The 21,436-nt window shown below is 41.1% G+C and overlaps 1 protein-coding gene across 2 annotated transcripts in view; it reads left to right on the plus strand.

Annotated features, from left to right (window-relative positions):
- The window catches only part of BARD1 (BRCA1 associated RING domain 1), a gene marked incomplete at its 5' end in the record, with an annotated part of 44,890 nt that extends 23,684 nt beyond the window's left edge, over window positions 1-21,206 (plus strand). The window contains 5 exons of one of the 2 annotated variants that reach the window (XM_084264527.1): window positions 6,745-6,853; window positions 8,289-8,424; window positions 9,388-9,480; window positions 19,273-19,370; window positions 20,846-21,206. In XM_084264527.1, coding sequence (XP_084120653.1) covers window positions 6,745-6,853; window positions 8,289-8,424; window positions 9,388-9,480; window positions 19,273-19,370; window positions 20,846-21,175 — 766 coding nt within the window. In that variant the 3' untranslated portion in view covers window positions 21,176-21,206. The remainder of the gene's footprint in view (window positions 1-6,744; window positions 6,854-8,288; window positions 8,425-9,387; window positions 9,481-19,272; window positions 19,371-20,845) is intronic. The other variant, XM_084264528.1, reaches the window with a different exon arrangement.
- Between the last annotated feature and the right edge of the window lie 230 nt (window positions 21,207-21,436).

Raw genomic sequence — 21,436 nt, forward strand, 5'->3', positions numbered from 1 at the left:
TAATCATGGAGGGAGAGATTTATGTAAACCTTAAACTCTAGCTTAGCTTTTCACTGAGTACAGGTAATGTTCAGTTGTATATTAGAACAGCGTGATGTAGGTTAGGTTGCAACTCTGCAGCTAGCTACCTCTTGTTGTACCTCTAAGGTATCAAAAATGGCTTCTAACCCACTTCAAAGTAAGCACTGATCTTGACTTAATCTGTAGAGTACTTGGAGTTTGCCTCTTCTGTGGCAAAAGGAACCACAGGTGAAAAAACCCAGTCCCATCCTATGCCCTGTGAAAATGGAGGCTTTCAAAGCTTCTGCAGGCTCCCATCTCTGGCTGAAATGCTACTCTGCATGCTCCTGTTGCACTGATGATGGAAAGGGTTTTGGTGTATTTCTCCCTGTTTTTTACAGTGGTTGGATTTGTTTTGTTTAAGTGGATTTGAACCTTCTTTAATGTGGAAGGTTTAAATATTTTCTCTAGTGGATGCAGATACCCTTATAATGAAGTCACACCTGACAAGGAGCTTGCTTTACTTAGTGAGAGTTTTCCTAGATCCCCGAGACCTGCAGACTGTGGTTTTTAAAGCAAGGTGATTGCTTAAGATGGTGCAATTATCATTCTTTTTAGTGGGACTAGTTATAATTGTCCTTGATGCAGGATCTGCTCGCCTTCGCATTACTGCTGTAGGATCCTTAAAGTAGAAATTGAGCAGTGGTGAGTAGGAACAGCATCTCTGAGGTTTATGTTCTTTAGGGCTGTACCTGAGGCATGCCTTAACTTCAGAGGTATGTAGCATGTGAGCTAAGTCTATACCAAACCAATTTTGCCAAACTGAATCACAGAATGACAAGGTTGGAAAAGACCTTTAAAATCATCAAGTCCAACCATTCCTGTCCTATGCTAAACCATATCCCTGAGCACCTCATCTACCCATCTGTTAAACACACCCAGGGTTGGTAACTCTACCCCCTCCCTGGGCAGCCTGCTCCAGGTCCTGACAACTCTTTCAGGGAAGAACATTTTCCTAACATCTGATCTGCCCTGCCCTGGTGCAGCTTAGTGCCATTTCCCCTTGTCCCATCTCCTGTCACCTGGCTGAATGGACCATTGCCCACCTCTCTACACCCTCCTGCCAGGTAATTATAGATGGTGATAAGGTCTCCCCTCAGCCTCTTCTTCTCCAGGCTAAACTGATAAACTTGTCTAATTTTAGTTTGCGTTTTTGGGGGGTGTATGAACCTCTAGTCCTTTTATGGGATCTTGAGGCTCCCTGAACTGACTTTCACCCCAAGAATGGGCCATCTTTATCCTAGCCTGTTGAAGCAATTCTTTTGTTACCTCATGGGGTAGGGAGGAAAGTTTGATTAGTTCCCTGTGGATTCCTAAAGTCTTTTCCTTTAGTTAAGCGGAGTAAATTGTGAACATGATAAATGTATTCAAATGTTACTTGGGACACAATGAAATATATAGCGTGAAACCCCACAAAAGTGACTGATGTGTTGCTGCTGCTTTGACCGTGGAATTAGCTCAGTTTTGTGTCTTAATGTCCCTTGTGTGTTGGAGAGTTAATCTACTGGAATAAAAACAGAGCTTGTGTTGAATAGCTTGCTTAGAGCAGTGGTTTTGAAATGTAGCATGATACTCAATTGTGCAGGATGAAATATTTTTCTTAAAGATGTGGAATATTTACTGACTGCAGGCCTGAAGTTGGGTAAGATGCACCGGTCTGTAGAGGGATATGAGGTAACACCCAAGAGCAAATACAGAAGAGGACCTCAAGTCAGTTATTAGCATAGCCTCAGCCATCAGAGAGGTGAGACTTTGCAGTTTCAGATTTAGATCATTGGGTTCACAGGCCCATCAAGTACCTCACATTCCAAGTGTTTTTCAGGCTAGATTTTTCTCTCCTTGCATCTTAATATCTAATGCATTAAGAAGTAGCTGTATTTCATATGAAACAACTGGGTATCTTTTGGACCAAGCAAATACAGATGAGATCTACCTCTTTTGCCAGAATGCAATCCTGGGATTTCAGTATTGTTTGGCAAATTGATTGATTTATTTTTTTAAATTGGTAAGATTTAATAGTTGTGGTACTTCATTTGCCATTTGAAGCTGTCACGGACTGGGAAAGATAGGAACTACAAATGAAAAATATTATATGGACCAGTGGACCTATTAATTGTCCTGCTGGTCTAGCTAATTTTTTTAAGTTAATCTCCTACACATAGCTAATTTAGATTTTTTTGGCTTTTTTTTCACGTGCTTACTCTTCTGAATTCTGTCTTTTTTCCCTGCTTCGCAGCAAACCAAGTGATTTGAAAATTAGATCTGTGCATTTGCAATTTCACAGTACTTCCTAAATGCTTTCACTCAAATGGACTATCTTGCTGGTTCTTCATGCACAATAAGGTTAGCATTTGTAAAAATTGTTGTGTTGCCTTATGGTTTTTTTAGGTATTAGCTGTCTTTTGAATAGTTTGATTCTGAACAAGTCTGTGGGAATGCTTAGGGATAGACCATTGTCCTCAATTATGAATGGCATAGGGGCAAAAACTGCTATGACCTAAAGTTAATTCCAGGAGGCGTAAGACCTGTGACACTACCATAATTTTATCTGCTTTTTTGAAGTCAAGATAGTGCAGGACTTCACTGTCTAAGTGCAAGACAGTATGCTTAACTTCCTGCTGACAGCAGGTTAATTAAAACCCCAGCCCTGTTTGGATATCGAAGAAGGTCTTTCTGGCTACACAGATCAAATTTTCTTCCTCTGTCAGGTTCAGAAAAGACTTCTCCTTACCACACTCTCAAAATGTGGGTACTGACTGGAGAGCTCCAAACTGGTCGGATTTCCACAGGAGAATTGGTGTACTGGGATATGATTCAGAGAATCACAGAATGTCAGGGGTTGGAAGGGACCTTGAAAGATCATCTAGTCCAACCCCCCTGCCAAAGCAGGATCTACCTAGATTAGGTCACACAAGAACATGTGTAGGCAGGGTTTGGATGTCTCCAGAGAAGGAGACTCCACAGTCTCTCTGAGCAGCCTGTCCCAGGGCTCTGTCACCCTCACAGGGAAAAAGTTTCTCCTTATGTTCGCATGGAATCTCTTGTGCTTGTACCTGTTGCCCCTTGTCCTATCATTGGGTGTCACTGAGAACGGCCTGGCTCTGTCCTCCTGACACTTGCCCTTTACATGTTTATAGACGCTGATGAGGTCACCCCTCAGTCTCCTCCAGGCTAATTAGACCTAGCTCCCTCAGGCTGTCCTTATAAAGATGTTCCACTCCCTTCATCATCTTAGTGGCACTGTGCTGGATTCTTTCAAGGAGTTCCTCAGTCCTGAACTCTTCTGTGAGGCTGAGTAAAAACATGGTTGATGTTCAGCTGTGGAACAGGAAATAATTTCTGGTATTGAAATGGTACAGCTCAAAACTCCTAATTATGAGGTATCATATAGTCACTGTTGGCTTTTATCAGAAGCTGTGCAAGTTTGGGGCTTCTAAAGAATTGACAGAGCTGTCTCCTTATTTATCTTCACTTCTCTGGTCACTTATTTCCTGAAGGTTGAATGGAACATCGAGGCAGTAGCTGTAAAGTTTCTTTTTCACTATAGCCGTAACCTCAGTTGTCGTCTTACCTAAGACTTAAGCGGTGCCGCACCATAAACTGAATCCCATTTCTAAAGCTTTTCATAAGCAGTTCTTTGATCTGTCAGTCCTTAAGATACCATCTGTCATCTCATGTAACGTCACACTCTGCCGATTACACTGAGTTGCTCTTCATTGGGCTCATCTTTGTTCTCGGCGCAGACGCTCTGCTCTTTGATTGGAATTTGTTCTAGCTGTAGTAGCCCTCTCCTGACTATTCAGTACTTGATGACTGTCTAATAGGAGACTGCTTGCATCAAAGGATACATCTGACTCTTGCACAGTTTAAACACCTTGCAAAAAGCCCACTTGCATTCTGGTACGAAGAAGCCTGCCTTAGAGACCTGGGAGTGTAGCTTAAGCACCACAGACCCTCATTTCTCTCTTGTAAGAAACGGTCGTGTCTCTCTTCCCTTCCAGTCATGTGCACTGGTCCCGTTTTCAACAAACCCCGACCTACAGTAGGAGCACATGTACACAGTTTATCAGTATTTCTAAAAAAAACCTCTCTGTGTTGGGGTGGACTGAATATGCATGTCCCACTTAATTTTGTTTTGCAGATGGGATCAAAATGAGTTTTTTACTCTAAAAAGGTAGATTTCTCTTGTTCAGCTTGGCTAAACAAAGACAAAGTTGAGCACACATTTTTTTACAAAAGCTTCTCTTTCCCATTCCTCTGTCTTCCTTGTGGCTACATAGATCTGGCCCCTTGATAGGGTTAAAAATAAGAGATGTTCCTAATATGTTAAAAAAGGTTCCTCAAGTACAATAATTGTACCAATGCGACAGAGACCTGGGCAAGGTCTCCTTCTGTTCATGATTAGTTATTTTTTGGGTGGTTAGTGGGTGCCTAAGTAAAAAGAACAAATCTGGCTTTCATCCTTTTTCCTTTGAGAAGGTTGTGTAAGCTAAAACAATATCACACACTAAATGGCTGCCTGGATGTGTTCCTTATCTTAGTTTTTATTTTGCAAACTCCTTTTGCCCATTTCAGCTACTTTCTCTCCTTTTCCTTAAGTTCACCAAGCTGCTGCTTTGCAAATATTCCAAACTCTTAAGCCCACCCCTTGAGCTGATGCTCCTTTTTCCAGACCTTGGCTCCCAAATTTGTCACGTTTTATCTGTGCCACCTTAACATCCTTTGAATAACCATTAGTTCTTCAATGCTGTATAAGGACAGGATGACATTTTGCAACACACTGGTAAGAAGTGACTGAAATGATGTTAAAGATGGAAGAGGAGGAATTAAGTGAATACAGAGGCAGGTAGCTGGAGCCCTTATTTGTATGGTTGAATAGGGAAAAAAGCAATATTTAACTCTGGTGGCCTATATATTCCTCTACAGTAAACATTCAGGAGGTTTTTTTCCCAACAGTCAGGGATCTTTGTTGGGGAAACACTCCCAAACCTCTGCTACTGACATGCAGCGATTTCTTCCCCCTGCTTAGCTCGCAGTAAAAGGTCAGCCATCTAGTCTAAAGGTGATTTTTAGTTTGTGTGCTAATTCTCCCACCCCACACCCCCCCTTCCTCTGGGTGCATTGTTCAGAGGAACTGTCCTGCAGCATTTTCAGTGGAATATGGCCCTTGTTTAAAGAAAAGGCAAGAGCCACCCTGATGATGCATGACAAAGCAGGAACAGCATGACAATATTTAATGGGCTGCAACTCCCAGGACTGGGCTGAGATTTAACCAATTATCTTTTAGGCTGCAGAATTTGTGTTATGCTAGCTTTTTGCTCGTTAGTAACACAGAAGAACTTGGGGTCGGTAATACTGTAAAATTAGCAATTGTAAAATGCCGTCCCAGAATCTTCTGTGTGGGATTTCTGTTTTCCCATGAGGCTGTTAGTGAGCAGCTCTCAGTCAGGAGCACGGAGAGGTGCTAAGGTCAGGCACATCTTTCAGCTTTGCGCTGGACAAATCCCCCCAGTTAAGTCAGAGTGAAGACTTAATTATTTGAGCTTCTCTTTGCGCTGGATTGTGTTATGGCCTGATGTGGAATTCCCTATAAAGCTTCCTAGATTCTCACTCTGCAGAGGAACATGTGGCTAACGAAGAGGCAGCTCTTTGAAGATGCAGTATTTTTTTGACCTCTTTAAATGTTTCATTGTTTGATGACTAAGCTTTCCGGATTTCAGCTACTGAGTCAGGGCTTTGTTCTCGGTGTCAAGCTTCCCCTTCATAACGAGCTCTTATTATGCCTTTTGAGAGCCAGAGCTACATGAGGTGGGGAGAAGAGGATCAGCTGGAAAAGCCATTATTTTTGCAAAGGGCAAAGCAAGCAGAATATTTCCCAAGAGTGCTGGCAGAGGATGGTGTTTGTTAAGGGCAATTATACCTGTTCTGCAGTTTCAAGCTTTCCTCCCCTGACTAATGTCCTGCAGAAGAAGAGCAGAGAAGCCACGGCTGGGCATGATGTTGTGTTTGTAGCAAACTGTATCTGAGTATTGCTGAAAGAATGGGGGAGGAAATGGGTCTTGAAGCATATCTAATAACCATAAGGTACCATGTAGGATGAATAGTGTTCAACAGAATTGGTAAAACAACTAGAATTGGAATGAACGGGCTGTAACGCGCTCTGGGGAGCAGCGCGCTGAGGGGAAATGAGATGCGTACTCAAATTTTGGAAGTATGAGGGAATTGCGGTTCCCAAGTAGCAAGCAGATAGCTTTTCCCATAAAGCATAACCACATCAAGCTCCAGCGTTTAACACATTAAGGAGAGGCTTCTGATGTGTCTTTTATGGCAAACGGGTAAGCCAAAATTACATTTTCTTGGTTATGACTGCAGTGAAAGATTAAAGCTGAAATTTCTGGGTCTTGTGAACGGTATCAAAATGCGTCTTGAAACAGTTTAACAAGGACTGTGGTTTATTTAACTGAACCTACTGCCCCGAACATCCCTTACTCCTCAGCTGAATGCAGCAGATTGTAGTTCAGTATCCATCTGTCTTGGATGCAGTTCTTGAAGCTTTGTGGGTTTTAGTTGAAATTACATATTAATAAGAAAGTGGGAGGGAAAGCTACCCAGCTAATGTGCCCAGTTAGTTAAGAATCAAGTCACATTCTATTTACTTAAACCCATCTGTGCTTGTTTTGCCAGTAATATATTTGGTCTGCAGCCTGTGGACTATGCAGAGAGTGAAAAGATGAAGTCTGTGCTAATGCTGCCAGTGCAGGATGAATCATTTTCGCTTAACCAACCCTCCGAGGCAAGTATGAGTGTTGGGGTTTGCTTTGCTTTTTTAAGAAACTGTAACTTCATCCTGTAAGTATTGAAGGCTTCGACCTCAGTACAGTACATCACCTGCCTTTACAAGGGGATTTAAAATAGGCTGGGAAAATAACTTGGCCAGTATTTCTGGAATGCATGTGAAACACTTACAAGCTGATATTCTGTGTTTATAGCTTCATCTGGGAGGAGAATGAATGCTGTGCTATTCTTGAAGTATCGTTGATTGAACTTTGCCATTGCTGTTGTTTTTCTGCATAGTTAAATTTGTTCTACTTGCCAAACTGGCTGAAAACAGCAGCAGTCTTTGTTCCAGGTGCTTATTGCGTGCCTTTAAAAGGCTGCTCCAGCATTGTCCTTCGTCCAACAACGAAGGTACTAGCTCAGCAGTTGAAAAGAGCTTTTGGAAGATTGTTTTGGGGTTTTGGTTTTACCAAGGACTTCTCAGGTCTTGTCACCAAACTCAGGTTATTCAGATTTAACAAATTACTGCATTATGAAGTGCTTTGTGCTTCCTAATGAATAATGATTAAACCAACGTGGCTGATACAAGCAGTCCTATTCTGCTCTGGGATATACGGCCTGTTACGCTCCCTCCTCATTGAGGTAATAGGGTATCCATTGGCCTAAAGTAAACTGTGGCAGCTAAGCTTGAAAGAATACGACTACTACTCCTGCCTGTAGCAAGTGTAAGGTGCAGCTCTTATGTCCCAAACAATATATTCAGTATTTGCATTTGCTTTGGGGTGAGTATGTGCTGCTGGATTGTTACCGGCTCATCGATGACCGGATCCAAGATTCGACACATTAGATTGACTGTGTCTCAGAGGTGTGTCTGTACTATAGAATCTGGGAGTACTTACAGAGACCCAAGAACTGAAGTATTGCATCCTTGTCAGCATGAAACACGAGCAAGCAGCTCATCTTACTTTGCATTAGTTAGTATCCGAAGAAAAGAAACTTAAGCATTCGTGTCTTGGAGAGCAATGTACTTTTTTTAGTAAAAAAATGCAGGTGTTAATTATATAGGTTACTCAGCATATCAGTAGTGTATTTGTTATACTTCATTAAATGTAGGAGGCTTTACTACTTCATTGGGAAATCTTTTTGTCCTTCAACACTGTGGTCAGCAAGGCTGTTTACACAGTGTTCAGCTGTCTCTTCATGCTTTTTTTTTTTTAAACTGATGTTCAGGCTGCTTTGCTACATTGCATGAGCTAAATGAAGTAGCTCCACCTTTTTCCTCTGAAGCTCCTTTGGTATATAGAGATTTATTTATGGACCCTGTCCACCACACTTGCCATGAATTGTTTTTCAAAATGCTTGTTCTTTATTAAATAAAGCTGTCAAACAAGTTAGTTGCTTTCTTTATGCTCCCAAGCATTCAGCTTATTGTAGCCTTTCTGCTCATGCAGGTGCTGAGCCCCAGCCAGCCAAGGGATGGACCTCTCTGTATACTGGGGAGCAATCTTAGTTCGGAGCAGCAGAAATTGCTGAACAAACTAGCAACAGTTCTGAAGGCTCGAAGATATACTGAATTTAACAGCAGAGGTAGGTAGTCTTGTTGAAATGCCTCTGTCTAAATTTAAGTAACTATAGTTCCGTACTTCATCCTTTAAGATGTTCTCTACAACAAGTTTTTTATCATTCCTAATAAGTGCTGAAATCCCTGAATTACAGCAGTAGTGGAATGATGGTGTCTTGTGTTGCATGTAAGCGCATATAAAGCCTGCCTGGTTACTGAAGGGAAACAGCTTTGGGAGGAGCTAAAGTTTTGACACTACATTATCTGCTATTTAAAGTCCCTAAGTCCTCCTCAATGACCTCTTCTCTCTATACTTCCTATACCAACATTAAGGCCTCTGCTCATCTGAAACATCCTGTAAGGTTTTTATCTCCCAGAAGTGAGTCTTGGGCAGATGGTGCCTTTAAAAAGGGCATGTCACTGACTGAAAGTTACAGATTTCTTCTCATCACCGTCTTCCTTCAAATTTTATTCTTCACTAAGATGATGGAGCTCAGAGATTATGGGGCTCAGAGATTTTCTTTGGCTCCCTCTTAAGAGGGCTAACCTTGTCTTAATCCCTCCTATTAAGCTAAAGTAATTTTCCTGTACCATTTTTCGCAGCCTGATGACCACTCCAGAAATGTGAGTTGAGTTCTGGCAGTTTTGTTTTAAAGCAGTGAGATCCCATAGTAAGATTTCAATCAAAGTTAAATATAACTTTAAAAGGAATGAAAGAAAAACGCTATCCTGTAAACCGGAGCCACTTCTGAAGATTTAAGTGTTAGTTTAGAACTACAAAATCTGCACAGCAAGTGTATGTTGAAACCCACAAAACTTCTAATAGTACTTGTATTTAAAAAAAAAAATCATACTTGTGCTGTAAAGAGTGGTTGATAAATTATTGTAGCTTGTTCATTCTTTAAATGGTGATCAATTGCTTTTCAGCCAAGCATGGTTCTGATTTTTATGTGGTTTTAGTTCTACTGATGTGATCTTCTTTCTCCTAGTGACTCATCTCGTTATCCCTGACGTTCCGATGCCGAGTACTGTGAAATGTATGATGGCTGTTCTGACTGGATGCTGGGTCCTCAAGTTTGAATGTAAGTATTAAATATATGGGATTCCTCAGGCTTTTCCACCAGAAATTGTAGATGGGATTCCAGAGAAAACCACCTTTTTCAACAATTGCCCTAGTATAATACTAGCTTAACGTGAAGCGAGTGGTTTGTTTTTTAATCTCCTGCATGACAAGAGATTTAATTACATACAGCAACTCATTCCTTGGCCAATGTGTGTGCATTTCCTTATTAGATGTACTGGGTAGGTCATACCCTAAGTATCGGTGAGGAGCAAATTTGTTCATTGCTCCACTGAGAGAGATTTGGAAGACTATGAAAAAATCTTCTGGGAGAAGAGGAAGGAACATGTTGAATTCTTGGGATTTCTTGTAAGCAGCTTCCATTGAAACTGATAGGAGACTTTTGCTTGCTTGGGGTATGTGCTTAAGGCCTCTAGGAAGGTAAATAGGCCCAGATCCAAACCGAAGTTACACTGTCAGCTGATCGTAACCCATTTGTGCTCTCTGTGGAGAAAGCTGCCAGGCTCTGTGTGATCACAGTTGCAGGCAGATCAAATAGGTGATTTTCCATACTCATTTCTGAACGCGCAGCCCTGTGGACTGGAGTACTCAAGTACTCTTCAACTACAATAGTAACTTCTGAGATGACTTGCACAGTATCCCCTTAGCATGCAGGTAGTTGTTTAGATGTCATCTTTTATGCAGTCCTTAATGAGTTTTTCTACAGCGCTTGCTTTGCCGTGCAGCTGTTCTGTGGACTTAACACCCCAAATTCTGTGTTTTATTTCTTTTTTCTAATGTATTTCTTAGTATCTGCTTTCACAGGAATTGTAAAAGCCATGTTCTTCCCCTTGACTTTTACAACTAAGTCCTTTTAGTTTATAAGCACGCTACAAATGAGTTAATTATCCATGGAAAACTCACAGACAGATTTCATTCCTGTTTTTTCCTGTGTGACTAAACATCAGAATGTAAGGTTTCTTTAATGGTCTAAATCTTCCAATCACTAATGTTCACGAAAGCATTGCTGAAAGCTTCAAAAGGTGCATACTAGTTTTTATAATAAAACACATAATCAGACAGGGTTCTTGAGTGTTCATTTGTCTTCAGGATATAGTCAGTGAATTTGTGCCATGCTTTTTTTAAAAAATCTATTGAATCATGTCACCTTGGGAATGTTTCCTGCAACACCTGTGTCAGTGGCTTTCATTTGTGGCCTCATAAGCATTTACAAAAGGAAAACGTTGTACTGTGATTCTTAGAAATAGGAGAGACTTCTTGTTGAATGTGTGATGTGGAGAGCTGCTGTTCGTGCTTAAGCAAGCAGAGGGATTTAATAACTTCCAGGTGCTTTGTTGATAGTCAGATCAGAGATGGCTTCACGTTTGGAGGTGGGGATGCAGCAGAGAACTCAGAAGGTCTAGAAGTGAAGCAATATTTGGGTTGTGTAGTTGGAAAGGGGGTTTTCAGGTGCTCTGGGCCAATGGCCTGTTTATCTGAGAGCAAATAATCTGTTTGTGGTGATCCACTGTCCAGGTTCTTGGCCTCGCTCAGGCTGGGAGGTCTGCTTTCCTCCTGTCATATGTGCTAGGGTGGGTTTTTCTTAATTTCATTTTACTTTCTTGCTAGTCAGGTGCTTAGAAAACCTCAGCTGAGTGGTAGGAAAATTTAATTTAGTGAGCCCTGGGTTTAAATCTTTGCAGAAGAACTTTTTATATTTTGTGATTAGAAAAGAAGGAATGAAATAGTGTAGGGGATATTCAGGGAATATTTTCGTGGGTTTTTTTTGTTTGCAACTGAGTTTTATTTTTATGTTGTTAGTACTGATTAGTACAATCCTGACTGCTAATGGTCCCAGCTTAGTAAGCAACATACTACTTAAAAGCGAGTGATTCTCCTCCCTAGTGGGAAATGTTAGTAATAACTCATGGGGTCTGATGCAGCTAAGTGCCTATAATTAACAGCCCCACTCCATCTGTTCCCACCAGTCTGTTATTAGTCTTCTTCAGAGTCATTACAAGTTAAAGATTGTTATAACAAATAATGGGACTCCTGCTGATGGAACATTTGTCTAGGAAAAAGAGGTCTTTGCTTTTCCATAATTTCTCTCTTTGTTTATTGTGGCTTTTTGACTTCTGTTTGGATAAGTTTCCTTAAACACAATGCAAATAAACTTTCAAAAGTGTGTGTGTATTTTGGCTTACTTCTGTCAAAGCCACTACAAATAAATTGAAGGAGCTGCTTATAGATCAGCTTTCTGAACTGTTCACTTAAATTCATATTCCAAAACTCCAGTGAAATATATGGAAAAACAAAGCTCAGTGTAGCAATTAATGAAATGCTGACTATGCATAAGTGAATATTTGCATTTGTTTTTCCGAGATAAGCTGCATTTGAGTGTTATTTCTGAAGTCATATTTACAGTTTACACATAATCATACTACATGAAAATAAATGGCATGATTGAAAAAAGCCCAGTATTTTATGAAGATGGTATTTCTTAGGTTAATTCTTCTGTTAGAGCTGGCTTTCCAGATGCATTTCTCTAGTGAAGAGGACTTTCTTTTGTATAATTCTGTGGCGTTTCTGTTAACATGGTCTGTCCACACAGATACGGTGTCCGTACTGTCAGTAGAGGGGTAAGGTGGAACTTTACAGCAGAGCTTGAGCTAAACATACCTCCGCATATTAGAGACCTGAGATTTAGATACACATCTTCAGTTTTGGGGCTCCCTTCTGTCATCAGGTAGAAGATGAGGATGAAAGGATGTCATCTCTTTGCAATATTAGATCTTTGCAGAAGAAAAAATCTCACCAGTTGCAGTTCTGTAGCTTCCATATATAACACGCTGTCAGCAATATATCAAAGCAGTATAGAATTCAATTGAGACACTCTTGTCCCTGTGTTCCTTGCCCTTGGCCATATCTTTCATTGGTTTCATTATTTTATTGCCTTCATTATTTCTGGGATGGTAATAGGTCACAAAGTAGCATATCATTATTGCTCTGCAAGTAGGCTGAGACAAAGATTCAAGTATCACTGTACATTTCCTTTGCTTTTCATAGAGCATAGAATAGTGTAATTAAAAGCAGCAGAAATCTGTAATAGCTTTGCAGCGTGGTTTTTTTTCTTGATCTGATTGTCATCTGTTGAAAAGCAGGGAATGAAGAATGATCTCGGTAACGATATGCATTGAAATAAGCTCGTGTCAGTCTTTGCGGCGAAGTATCTGGCAGAATTCTAAGCATCTGATTGCTTCTTCCTTCATCTATTTTGTTTACCTGGAGCAGCAGCAGTGATTCAGCTCTGATCATTTTAAAAAAAATGCAAAAAAACCCCACCCTGCTTTTCCTGTAAGGACTCTGAAGAACTGGGAGAGCCAGGGGATTGCGTGACTGACATCTCAAGGTGAAGACTTCCTTCTGAATTTTTTGGAGCAATATGCCTGTCCTTGTTTAGGCTGTTAGACAAGAGAAGTGCAAAGCTGCTGGAGCTGACTGCTGCTCAGGCTGGGCTGTCTCTCTGCCATGTGTAAACTTCTTCTGGATAGCTGGCTGGTGCTCAGCAAAACTATCCCTCCTTAAAACACCTCCAAACTTTGCATTGCCAGAGTCTCACGCTTGTTTTGCAGTTGGAGACTTACTTCACCTGCCACCTCCCACAAAAGGACTTGCAGCTCTGTGGGAAGTGGTAGAAATGTCTAACGTACGTATGCATGTTCTTGTGTTGAATTCGTGGTGGAGAGGAAGGTTTCACATCACCAGGGTCTAAACTTCTGCACTCCCACGGTATTTGAACCTTCTGGACTGCAACAGTTTTGCTTGAACATTGGTGCAAGTTAAGACTGAAGCTGCTGGGGTTTTCAGAGAAAAAAATAGGGTGGGTTAACTTCAACATGGTGCCTGCAGAACTGGGAAGTGGCTTTGAAATAAGGTCTGGAGGAAAAGGAGACCATGTTTCTGCTGCAGCCTCTGTTCTGTGTCATCCAGACATTCAGGTTTTCATATTTAGAGTCCTTTTGTTGCAATTAACTTTTGGGTTTAAGAAAACGTGATATGAGGAAGCCTGTTGCAAGGAAAAGGATGGGGGATGTTGCTTCATTAATTTAAAAGCGTGTGACTGGATCCAAAATGAGAGGATAGGTGCTCCCACTGGTATTTAGCCTGACCTCTGCACCTTAGTAATGACTACTTTCAGTCACTTTGATCGGTCTAGAGAACATCTGTGGCAAGTTGTGGTTTATTAAAGGAGGATAGGATGCTTGGGGGCTTGTGTGAAGTAATAACTTTCATATTGCATGCCTTGAGTTTCTGGGGATTAATGCTTAAGGACTTCCAAAGCATCTGCTCCATCATATTTAATAGATATCACCTGGATTAAATTAACTCCCATTCTTAAGCAGATATCTTTTAGTCTCTTCAGCATCTTGTGGCACTTCCATGTGTTGAGAATGAAAAATGGACTGCTCTTGTTTCACCAAATGAGATCTGTGTCACTCAATGAAAACCTGTGATTCTAAAGTGACTTTTTATATTGTCTCTTACATGCTTAGAACTTCTTTTCTTTGCTGTAGTAGAGAACAGTAATGCTGTTGATGAAACCAAATTAAAGGTAGCCATGCCAAACTGCCCACAGGCTTTCTCTCAGTCCTTTTCTAGGAAAATAATCTCACAAAGCTTTAGTCAGTCTGCATATAAGTCTTAAACCTCAGTGCAGAGTGAGCTGAGAAAGTTTCTGTTTCAATCTCTACTAGATCTTGGAAACATAGTATTTTATCTTCTTGGTTGCTATCCTCTATTTCTAAACTACTTTTAGCTGATCTGAAAGATTATCTGGGGAGACTAACTCCTGGTCTTTGCTTTATTAATGCAAATCCAACAGAACTCTGCTAAGTTACTGAGAGCTACCCCTCGGTATCTGTGGGTGATTTAAGCTGGTTTTGCTGATGCAGTTAGTTTCATTATAAACCAGTAAGACTTAGGGCTCTGGTCTTACACTTTGCAAATAATGATGTCTTTATGTCTGGTATTAGTAGCTACAGTTGTATCAGATGCCAATTAGCGATACCATTAGAGCGGGCACCCATTTAAGCTGCTTGTCCTTATATACCGGCAGGTAAGAAGGTAGGGGTGACTGTTCAGTGAGGTAATAAGGATCAGTTGAAGTAGGGATGCTTTGCTGATCTTCCTAATGAGGGAGGAAAAAAATGAGCTCTATTCTTCCCAACGTGGTGGCATCAAGCTAAAATGCCATTGTATTATGCTAATAGCTTTTTCTGCAGTATTTTCTGGGGACCTTACGGCTCAGTTTTTTCTAGAATCTGGTGCAAATGATCCTGTTTACATCTACAAATTACAAGTGTGAAATCAGCTATTTAGGAGGCTTTTCAACTTGCAATGCTCTGTATTTCTTAGAGAAGAACCTTGTGTGTCTCCTGTGCACCTGCAATCTTTACCCAATGTGGTTGTCTGTCAGGCAAGCTTTACTGATGAGGACTTGCTCACTCGAACTGGGGCATTACAAAACTTCTCTGGTCTATGTGAGGTGGAAAAATGCCACTTGCCTTGATACAAGTCTTACCTTTTTGCAGGTGAGTGATCCAACTGTTGTGATTAAACTAGAGGGCTATTAAAGGATAGTTACAATTATTACTTCGTGAAGAGAACGTGTTCAATGAACACATTTAACCATCTCAAACCTTGAGAGGTCCCCAACTCTCATTAGCAGTAGTACCAAGGAATAAATGGAGATTGGCTGCGATCCTAAGGAAGTTGAGTGGTTCAGTTTGGTTTATTTTACAACAGAACAGAACAGATTTGTAGTCAGGCTTCCCTGTAAAGAATGTACAGATTGCAAATGTGGGAAAGAAAGCAACGTAACTCTCATCTTTACACCTTCCTAAAATTACAGGGGTCCTCTCAAAGGTAAGTTTACTTTCTCCTCCATTTTCAAAGGGCCTCTTTAAGGATGCGCTTTGTCCTTCTGATACTCTGTTCTGTTCTGAAATTTTTTTTACATAAATACTTAAGATGTCCATTTCAATTTAAGAAGGGAGGTGTATTGACAGTGTCCTGATCACTTTTTAATTAGGATAACAGCTTTTTTTTTTTTCCTTCATTCCATTCATTTGATCTCACTGGTTGCTTTTCAATGCAGTGATGAACAAATTAGAGTCTGTAATCGGGAGTTCTGGGAATCAATTTAACATGGCTCTTGTTTGAAGTCACAGGGCACTCTGAATTGAATAGGAGTGCTGTAAGATCAACAGAGCTTCTGGAAATGTCCCTATAAAAGTAGTGGAGCAATATACCTCTGAGTACAGTATGGAATTTTATTTCCTTTTATGTGTCCTCTTAGTCAGGGTGGCACTCTATCTGATGGAGAGACTTTTAAGAGAACTGTCAGGTTATCCAGTCACTTATACATGTTAGCAGCTTTAAAATTAACGCCTACTGAAGGAAAAGACATGGACTTTGCTGAGTGAACTCAGCTCAGTGCTCGGCTGTTGCAGAAAATAAAGCCCCTGGCTGTTTAAAAAAAGAAGTTGGAGGGGTGCCCTCTAATCTTCTGTTTGTATCCTTATTATAAGTGTGAAATCGAGGGGGGTTTAGCAGGTCATCTTATGGTTGAACCATCTCTTAGACTAATGGTAAAGCTTGTATGTGCCTGGTGCTTCCAAAATGCATGGGAGCACAAGCAAAGCTGATTATGCTTTGAGAACCTCAATTAGACCATTGCATCCAGCTGGAGCCACTACGTCGGAAAGTGGTAGTGCAGAGTTAGTGATCAAGAAGCAAGAGACTTGACACGAAGTTTTGTGTGGGGGTTGGGGGGAAGATATGTTTAGATAACTGCATAATGAAACACAACTTGAGCCTTCTGTCTTGTCTCAAATATGAGACTGGGGATATTTCCCATTTTTATTTTTGCTGGGTTTTTATTATGGTGTGTGAATCATTTAATTCTTTAATAAAACAGCTCTTAATAGTCTGTGGGGGTTGCCCAAAAGAACTGGGCAAGTCAGGAAGAAATCAGCCTGAACAGAGTCTGCCTTTAAAGGATGTCCTGGTCCCACTTATTTTAGCTTACTATGACTAGCTAGGAAACCTTCCCCTGGAGATGGATATTCCTTGACTGTTCATCTTAGAGTTGTGAGCACAAAGGGGTTGCTAACTGCATCATTTTTCTGGGTATATAGCCAGGCTGTGGTTCCGGTGACACACGGCGTGCCGTTTGCCTCATTCCCTTGTTCCTGAGGTTCTGCTTTTGCTGTTACCATGTGTTGTCTTGTCTCTCTTCAAGTGATATTCTTACTACAGATGAGTTGTGCTGTTGATGGCAAGATCACTGTGAAGTATGTCACAGCCTGAAGCACCGTCTCTTCCTAGCTTGAAGCTGCCTGTGACTCTTCTTTTGCTATCTCCATGTAGACAGAGCGTTAGGATGACACTGCTTGAAATGACCCTGAGCACAATGGTTCCAAAAAGAATTTATTCTTATCTATCAGATTTGACAAGACTCATGAGTTAGAGCAAGTTCTGCTTCTACATCTTGCATGAAAAATACGTTCAGGAATTGAAAAGGTACTATTCTGCTCTCACCAAAAAAACACGCAGAGCGACGCTTCACAAAACAGGGGTGTGAAGCCTAATGGTGTTGCTTCTTAACATACCCATGTTAAACACCAGAAACACCTAGGTGTTGAGAACTTAGGATAAAAAGCTGTGAACTTATCTGGAATAATGGCTTTTGGGCCACAAATCTGGAAAGACACAGATCTGTTCTGGTTTTAGCTGGTTAAGAAAAATTTAAACACTGAAACTGTTGATCCTGCAGATATGGCTAGATAAATGGTCTATTTGCATATTTCCAGTATTTCAGGGAAACATGCTTAGCTTATAGCACTTATAGATACAATGAAGACAGGACACATGTGGATGAATCTCTCTTCTTGTACTCTTGGAGGACTGTCATTGCATGTGACAAGGCACTTTGAGGTGTACAGATTGCTTGGAGGACTTGGCAGTGCAAAATGGACAGACATATGTATGCAGAACAGACATGACCTGTTTTGCATTTTCCAACACAGACATTCCACTAATAGGAGTCACTTTCATGACTTTATTTTCTTTTTTTTCCAAGTAAATAGCAGTACAAAAAGACATTGTAGCCTTTTGTATTCATTCAACCTTTTATTACTTTCATATCATATTTGCTTCATTTACCGATGCTGGCACTGGATGCTCAATTTGTGATGTGCTCATTGTATAAAAACCTCAGCTCTGGGAGTGAAAGTCCTTGAAATTGAGCTTCTGATAGTAGATTGAAATAAAACATGCTTAGTGAATGGATGGTTCTGTCCTTATAGACTAGATGAGATGTTTTTTCCTTTATTGTAAGTGCCATTAACATCTGTGTTTTCTTGGAAGGAAAGAATAGCTGGGTAAAAGGCAGATTGACACAGGAAGTCTGACAGAGTTGTTGTGATTTAAAAAATACTGAAATAACTTTTTAGATTTGAGTTATGAGTACTTTGAAAATAAGTTACCAGTATTCAACAAGTATCAGCCTGATACTTGTACGTGGAGGGAGAGGCATATTGTCGTAGTATCCAGGCAGCTGTGGCTTATCTTTTTTTATAGAAGCACGTTATGGAGGATTTCTTGTAAGTAAAATATTAATTCCTGTTGCATTTTGTGTGTTTTAAATGAAGTGGTAGTAAATTGCTAGTAGTTGGCTTTCAAGATCTCTGTAGGCTAGATATTCCTGTGTATTGGCTGACATGATATCCAAGTTCCTTTGTCATTGACCATCCTCTTTGTAGTCCTGGGCTTTCTTCCCTTTTTTAGTGTCAAAACACCCACATTTTACTTCTGATTTTCTTTATTTGTATTTTTTTAAATACTGTGGGTTTCATATTTGTACAGTAGACATTAATTGCCTGAGTAACAAACACTGTGCAAAGAGTGAGGTGCTGCTTTAAAAGTTACAACGTGGACAGTGCTGCGAGGTCCTCATGGAACAGGTTACCAAGTCAGCTTGGCGAACTTACTTTCTTGGGTCATTTTTATTAATGAGCAGAATGTACCTGCAGGCAGAATGTTCCATCCTTGAATGGATGATCACAGCAATTTCTCTTACTGAGGTGAGGTCAGGTAGTACGTTTAACTGATGTTAGTGATACATTAACATCAGCGCATTTGGTGTTCGAAAGAATAACTAGCCTTAAAACAAGGCAAAAACACATTGAGCCTCAAAGACAGTCTCATTATCCAGCAGTGGTAACAAAAATGAATGCTGCTGTTAAACCCTAGCATAAATCTCCAGTTTGTGCTGATCTTGGAGACCTTGAAATCCCATCTGATTTGTTATTTGAGGCCGTAGCTGTTCAGAAACGGCTCTGTGCTTGCTTTCTAATGGCTCTTTATCAGGCAATTGCTTCTATTTCATAACTGCGGAGTTGGTTCTACGTGCTGGCTTTAAGCTTCCAAATGATCAGCAGTTTGACATTTGACATTAAGTGGTTGACCTTTAGTGGCTAATATGAAAAGCTAATAATTCCGAGTGTTTACAGCGCTCATTTTCAATGCGATATTACTTCTCTCCACCTAACTTGCATCTTCAACCACTGCTGTAAATTGTTTTCCAAGTTTAAAAGCAAATCACTAAAGCTCATGAGCTTTGGTGCTACGTGGGTGCAGTGTTTTGCCTTGTGGGTGATCCTTTTATCTTTTCAATCCCCAAAACGACATGTAAGCCTTTGTTGAAATAGGGAGTCTCTAATCTTTGTCTTCCCTATTACGGCTTTTGCAGGGGTGCGAGCCTGCCTCAAGACCACAGCACGAGAGCAAGAGGAGAAGTATGAAGTCCAAGGTGGCCCACAAAGAGGCCGGCTCAACAGAGAACAGCTGGTGGGTTTTATTGCTTGAGACAGATTATCTTAATGACCTCTGGTTCATGTGGTTTTGCCCTTTGCCACATGCGCAGGTGCAGCAGATGTAAAATTTTAATGTGGTCTTGTACAGGAATTTGATTATGTGCAAGGTGTTGGAAAGAACTGCGGACACCCATAAAGCTGTCACTTGCTCGATTAGTGGGTATGTTGCTGTAACCTTGTCAGAGGGAATCAGAATGACTAGGTTGGAAAAGACCTTTAAGATCATCAAGTCCAACCATTCCTGCTCTATGCTAAACCATATCCCTGAGCACCTCATCTACCTGTATGTTAAACACACCCAGGGGTGGTGACTCAATCCCCTCTCTGGGCAGCCTGTTCCAGACCCTGACAACTCTTTCAGTGAAAAAGAGGCTAAATACCCCCAGCTCCCTCAGCTGCTCCTCATATGATTTGCCCTCCAGCCCCTTCCCCAGCCTGGTTGCCTTTCTCTGGACGTGCTCCAGGACCTTGATGCCCTTCTTATAGTGAGGGGCCCAGAACTGGACACGGCACTCGAGCTGCAGCCTCACCAATGCCCGGTACAGGGGCACAATCACCTCCCCAGACCTACTGGCCACACTATTGCTGATACAAGTCAGGATGCCGTTGGCCTTCCTGCCCCCCTGGGCACACTGCTGGCTCATGTTCAGCCTGCAGTCACCCAGCACCCCCAGGTCCTTCTCTGCCTGACAGCTCTCCAGCCAGTCTCCCCCAAGCCTGTAGCTCTGCTCAGGCTTGTTGTGTCCCATGTGCAGGACTCTGCACTTGGCATTGTTAAACCTCATCCCATTGGTCTCAGCTCATTGGTCCAGCCTGGTCAGATCTCATTGAAGAGCCTCCCTACCCTCAGGCAGATCCACACTTCCTCACAGCTTAGTGTCATCTGCAAACTTACTGAGGGAACATTGAATCCCCTCATTGAGGTCATTGATAAAGATGTTGAACAAAATACTGTGTTACAATCGGGGAAGAAGCCGTGTGGGACAGGAAGTGATGCTGCTTTGGCCTTCTTTGCTCAACTTTGGGACCCAGTTGAAATTATCTGAAGGTTGAAAGAAAAAAAGGTTTTAGCACTACTTGTTTCCGTATCGAGCCGCTTTCCTGTTTAACTGGTCTAATTTCCAGTTACTTTCTGTGTTACACCAGAAGTTCATTACATGTAATGTAGTAGCAGCTGTAAATATCCTCAGTTCATAGTTAAACCCTGTTGTGCTACAAAATATTTAAACATAAGCAAGAATTCACCACATAAGCTTTTTGGATTGTGTGCTTATTGTGAGGACCTCACATGTTAAGCTGCTGTTCTAGCTTCCAGTGTTAGTTATTATAATTATTTTTGTAGGCATTGATTCTTCTCTCTCTTTTCCTGTGTTTTGGGTTGTGAAGTCCTGTATTCATGCTTCTCTCTTTTTTTTTTCTTTTTTTCTTTTTTTCTTTCCCCCCACTTAGCTGCCCAAGTTGTTTGATGGATGCTACTTCTATTTTTTGGGATCTTTCAAGCATCACCAGAAGAACGATCTTGTAGAATTGGTCAAAGCAGCAGGAGGACAGATACTGCTCAGGCAGCCAAAACCAGACAGCGATGTGACGCAGACGGTCAACACAGTGGCTTACCATGCAGAATCGACTTCTGACCAGAGATTTTGCACTCAGTATGTAATCTACGATGTGTCTTCTAAACTCAAGCCAGAGAAAATCCGTCAGGGCAAAGTTTGGATGGCCTCCTCCAGCTGGCTGATAGACTGCATGATGTCATTTAAGCTCCTGCCTGTAAAATGAGTATCCATGTCTTGTGGGCAAAGATTTAAAGTGTGGGGAATCTTGAGCAGCAGGACGACTCGGAACAGTAGTGTGTGCTAATGAATGCAGGAGAGTTTTGGCCATTGAAACAAACTAGATCACTGATAGTCTGGAAAACATGAATTTACAGTGGAGGAGAGAGAAAGGAACGACGTGTAACTTTAATACACAAATAAAGCAGACTAACTTAAGTGTATGATCACTGTCATTGTGTAACTAAGATTTGGTAAAATGAAATCT

Source organism: Gallinula chloropus (genome assembly GCF_964237585.1).
Source record: "Gallinula chloropus genome assembly, chromosome: 5".
In the NCBI taxonomy this organism is placed as follows: domain Eukaryota; kingdom Metazoa; phylum Chordata; class Aves; order Gruiformes; family Rallidae; genus Gallinula; species Gallinula chloropus.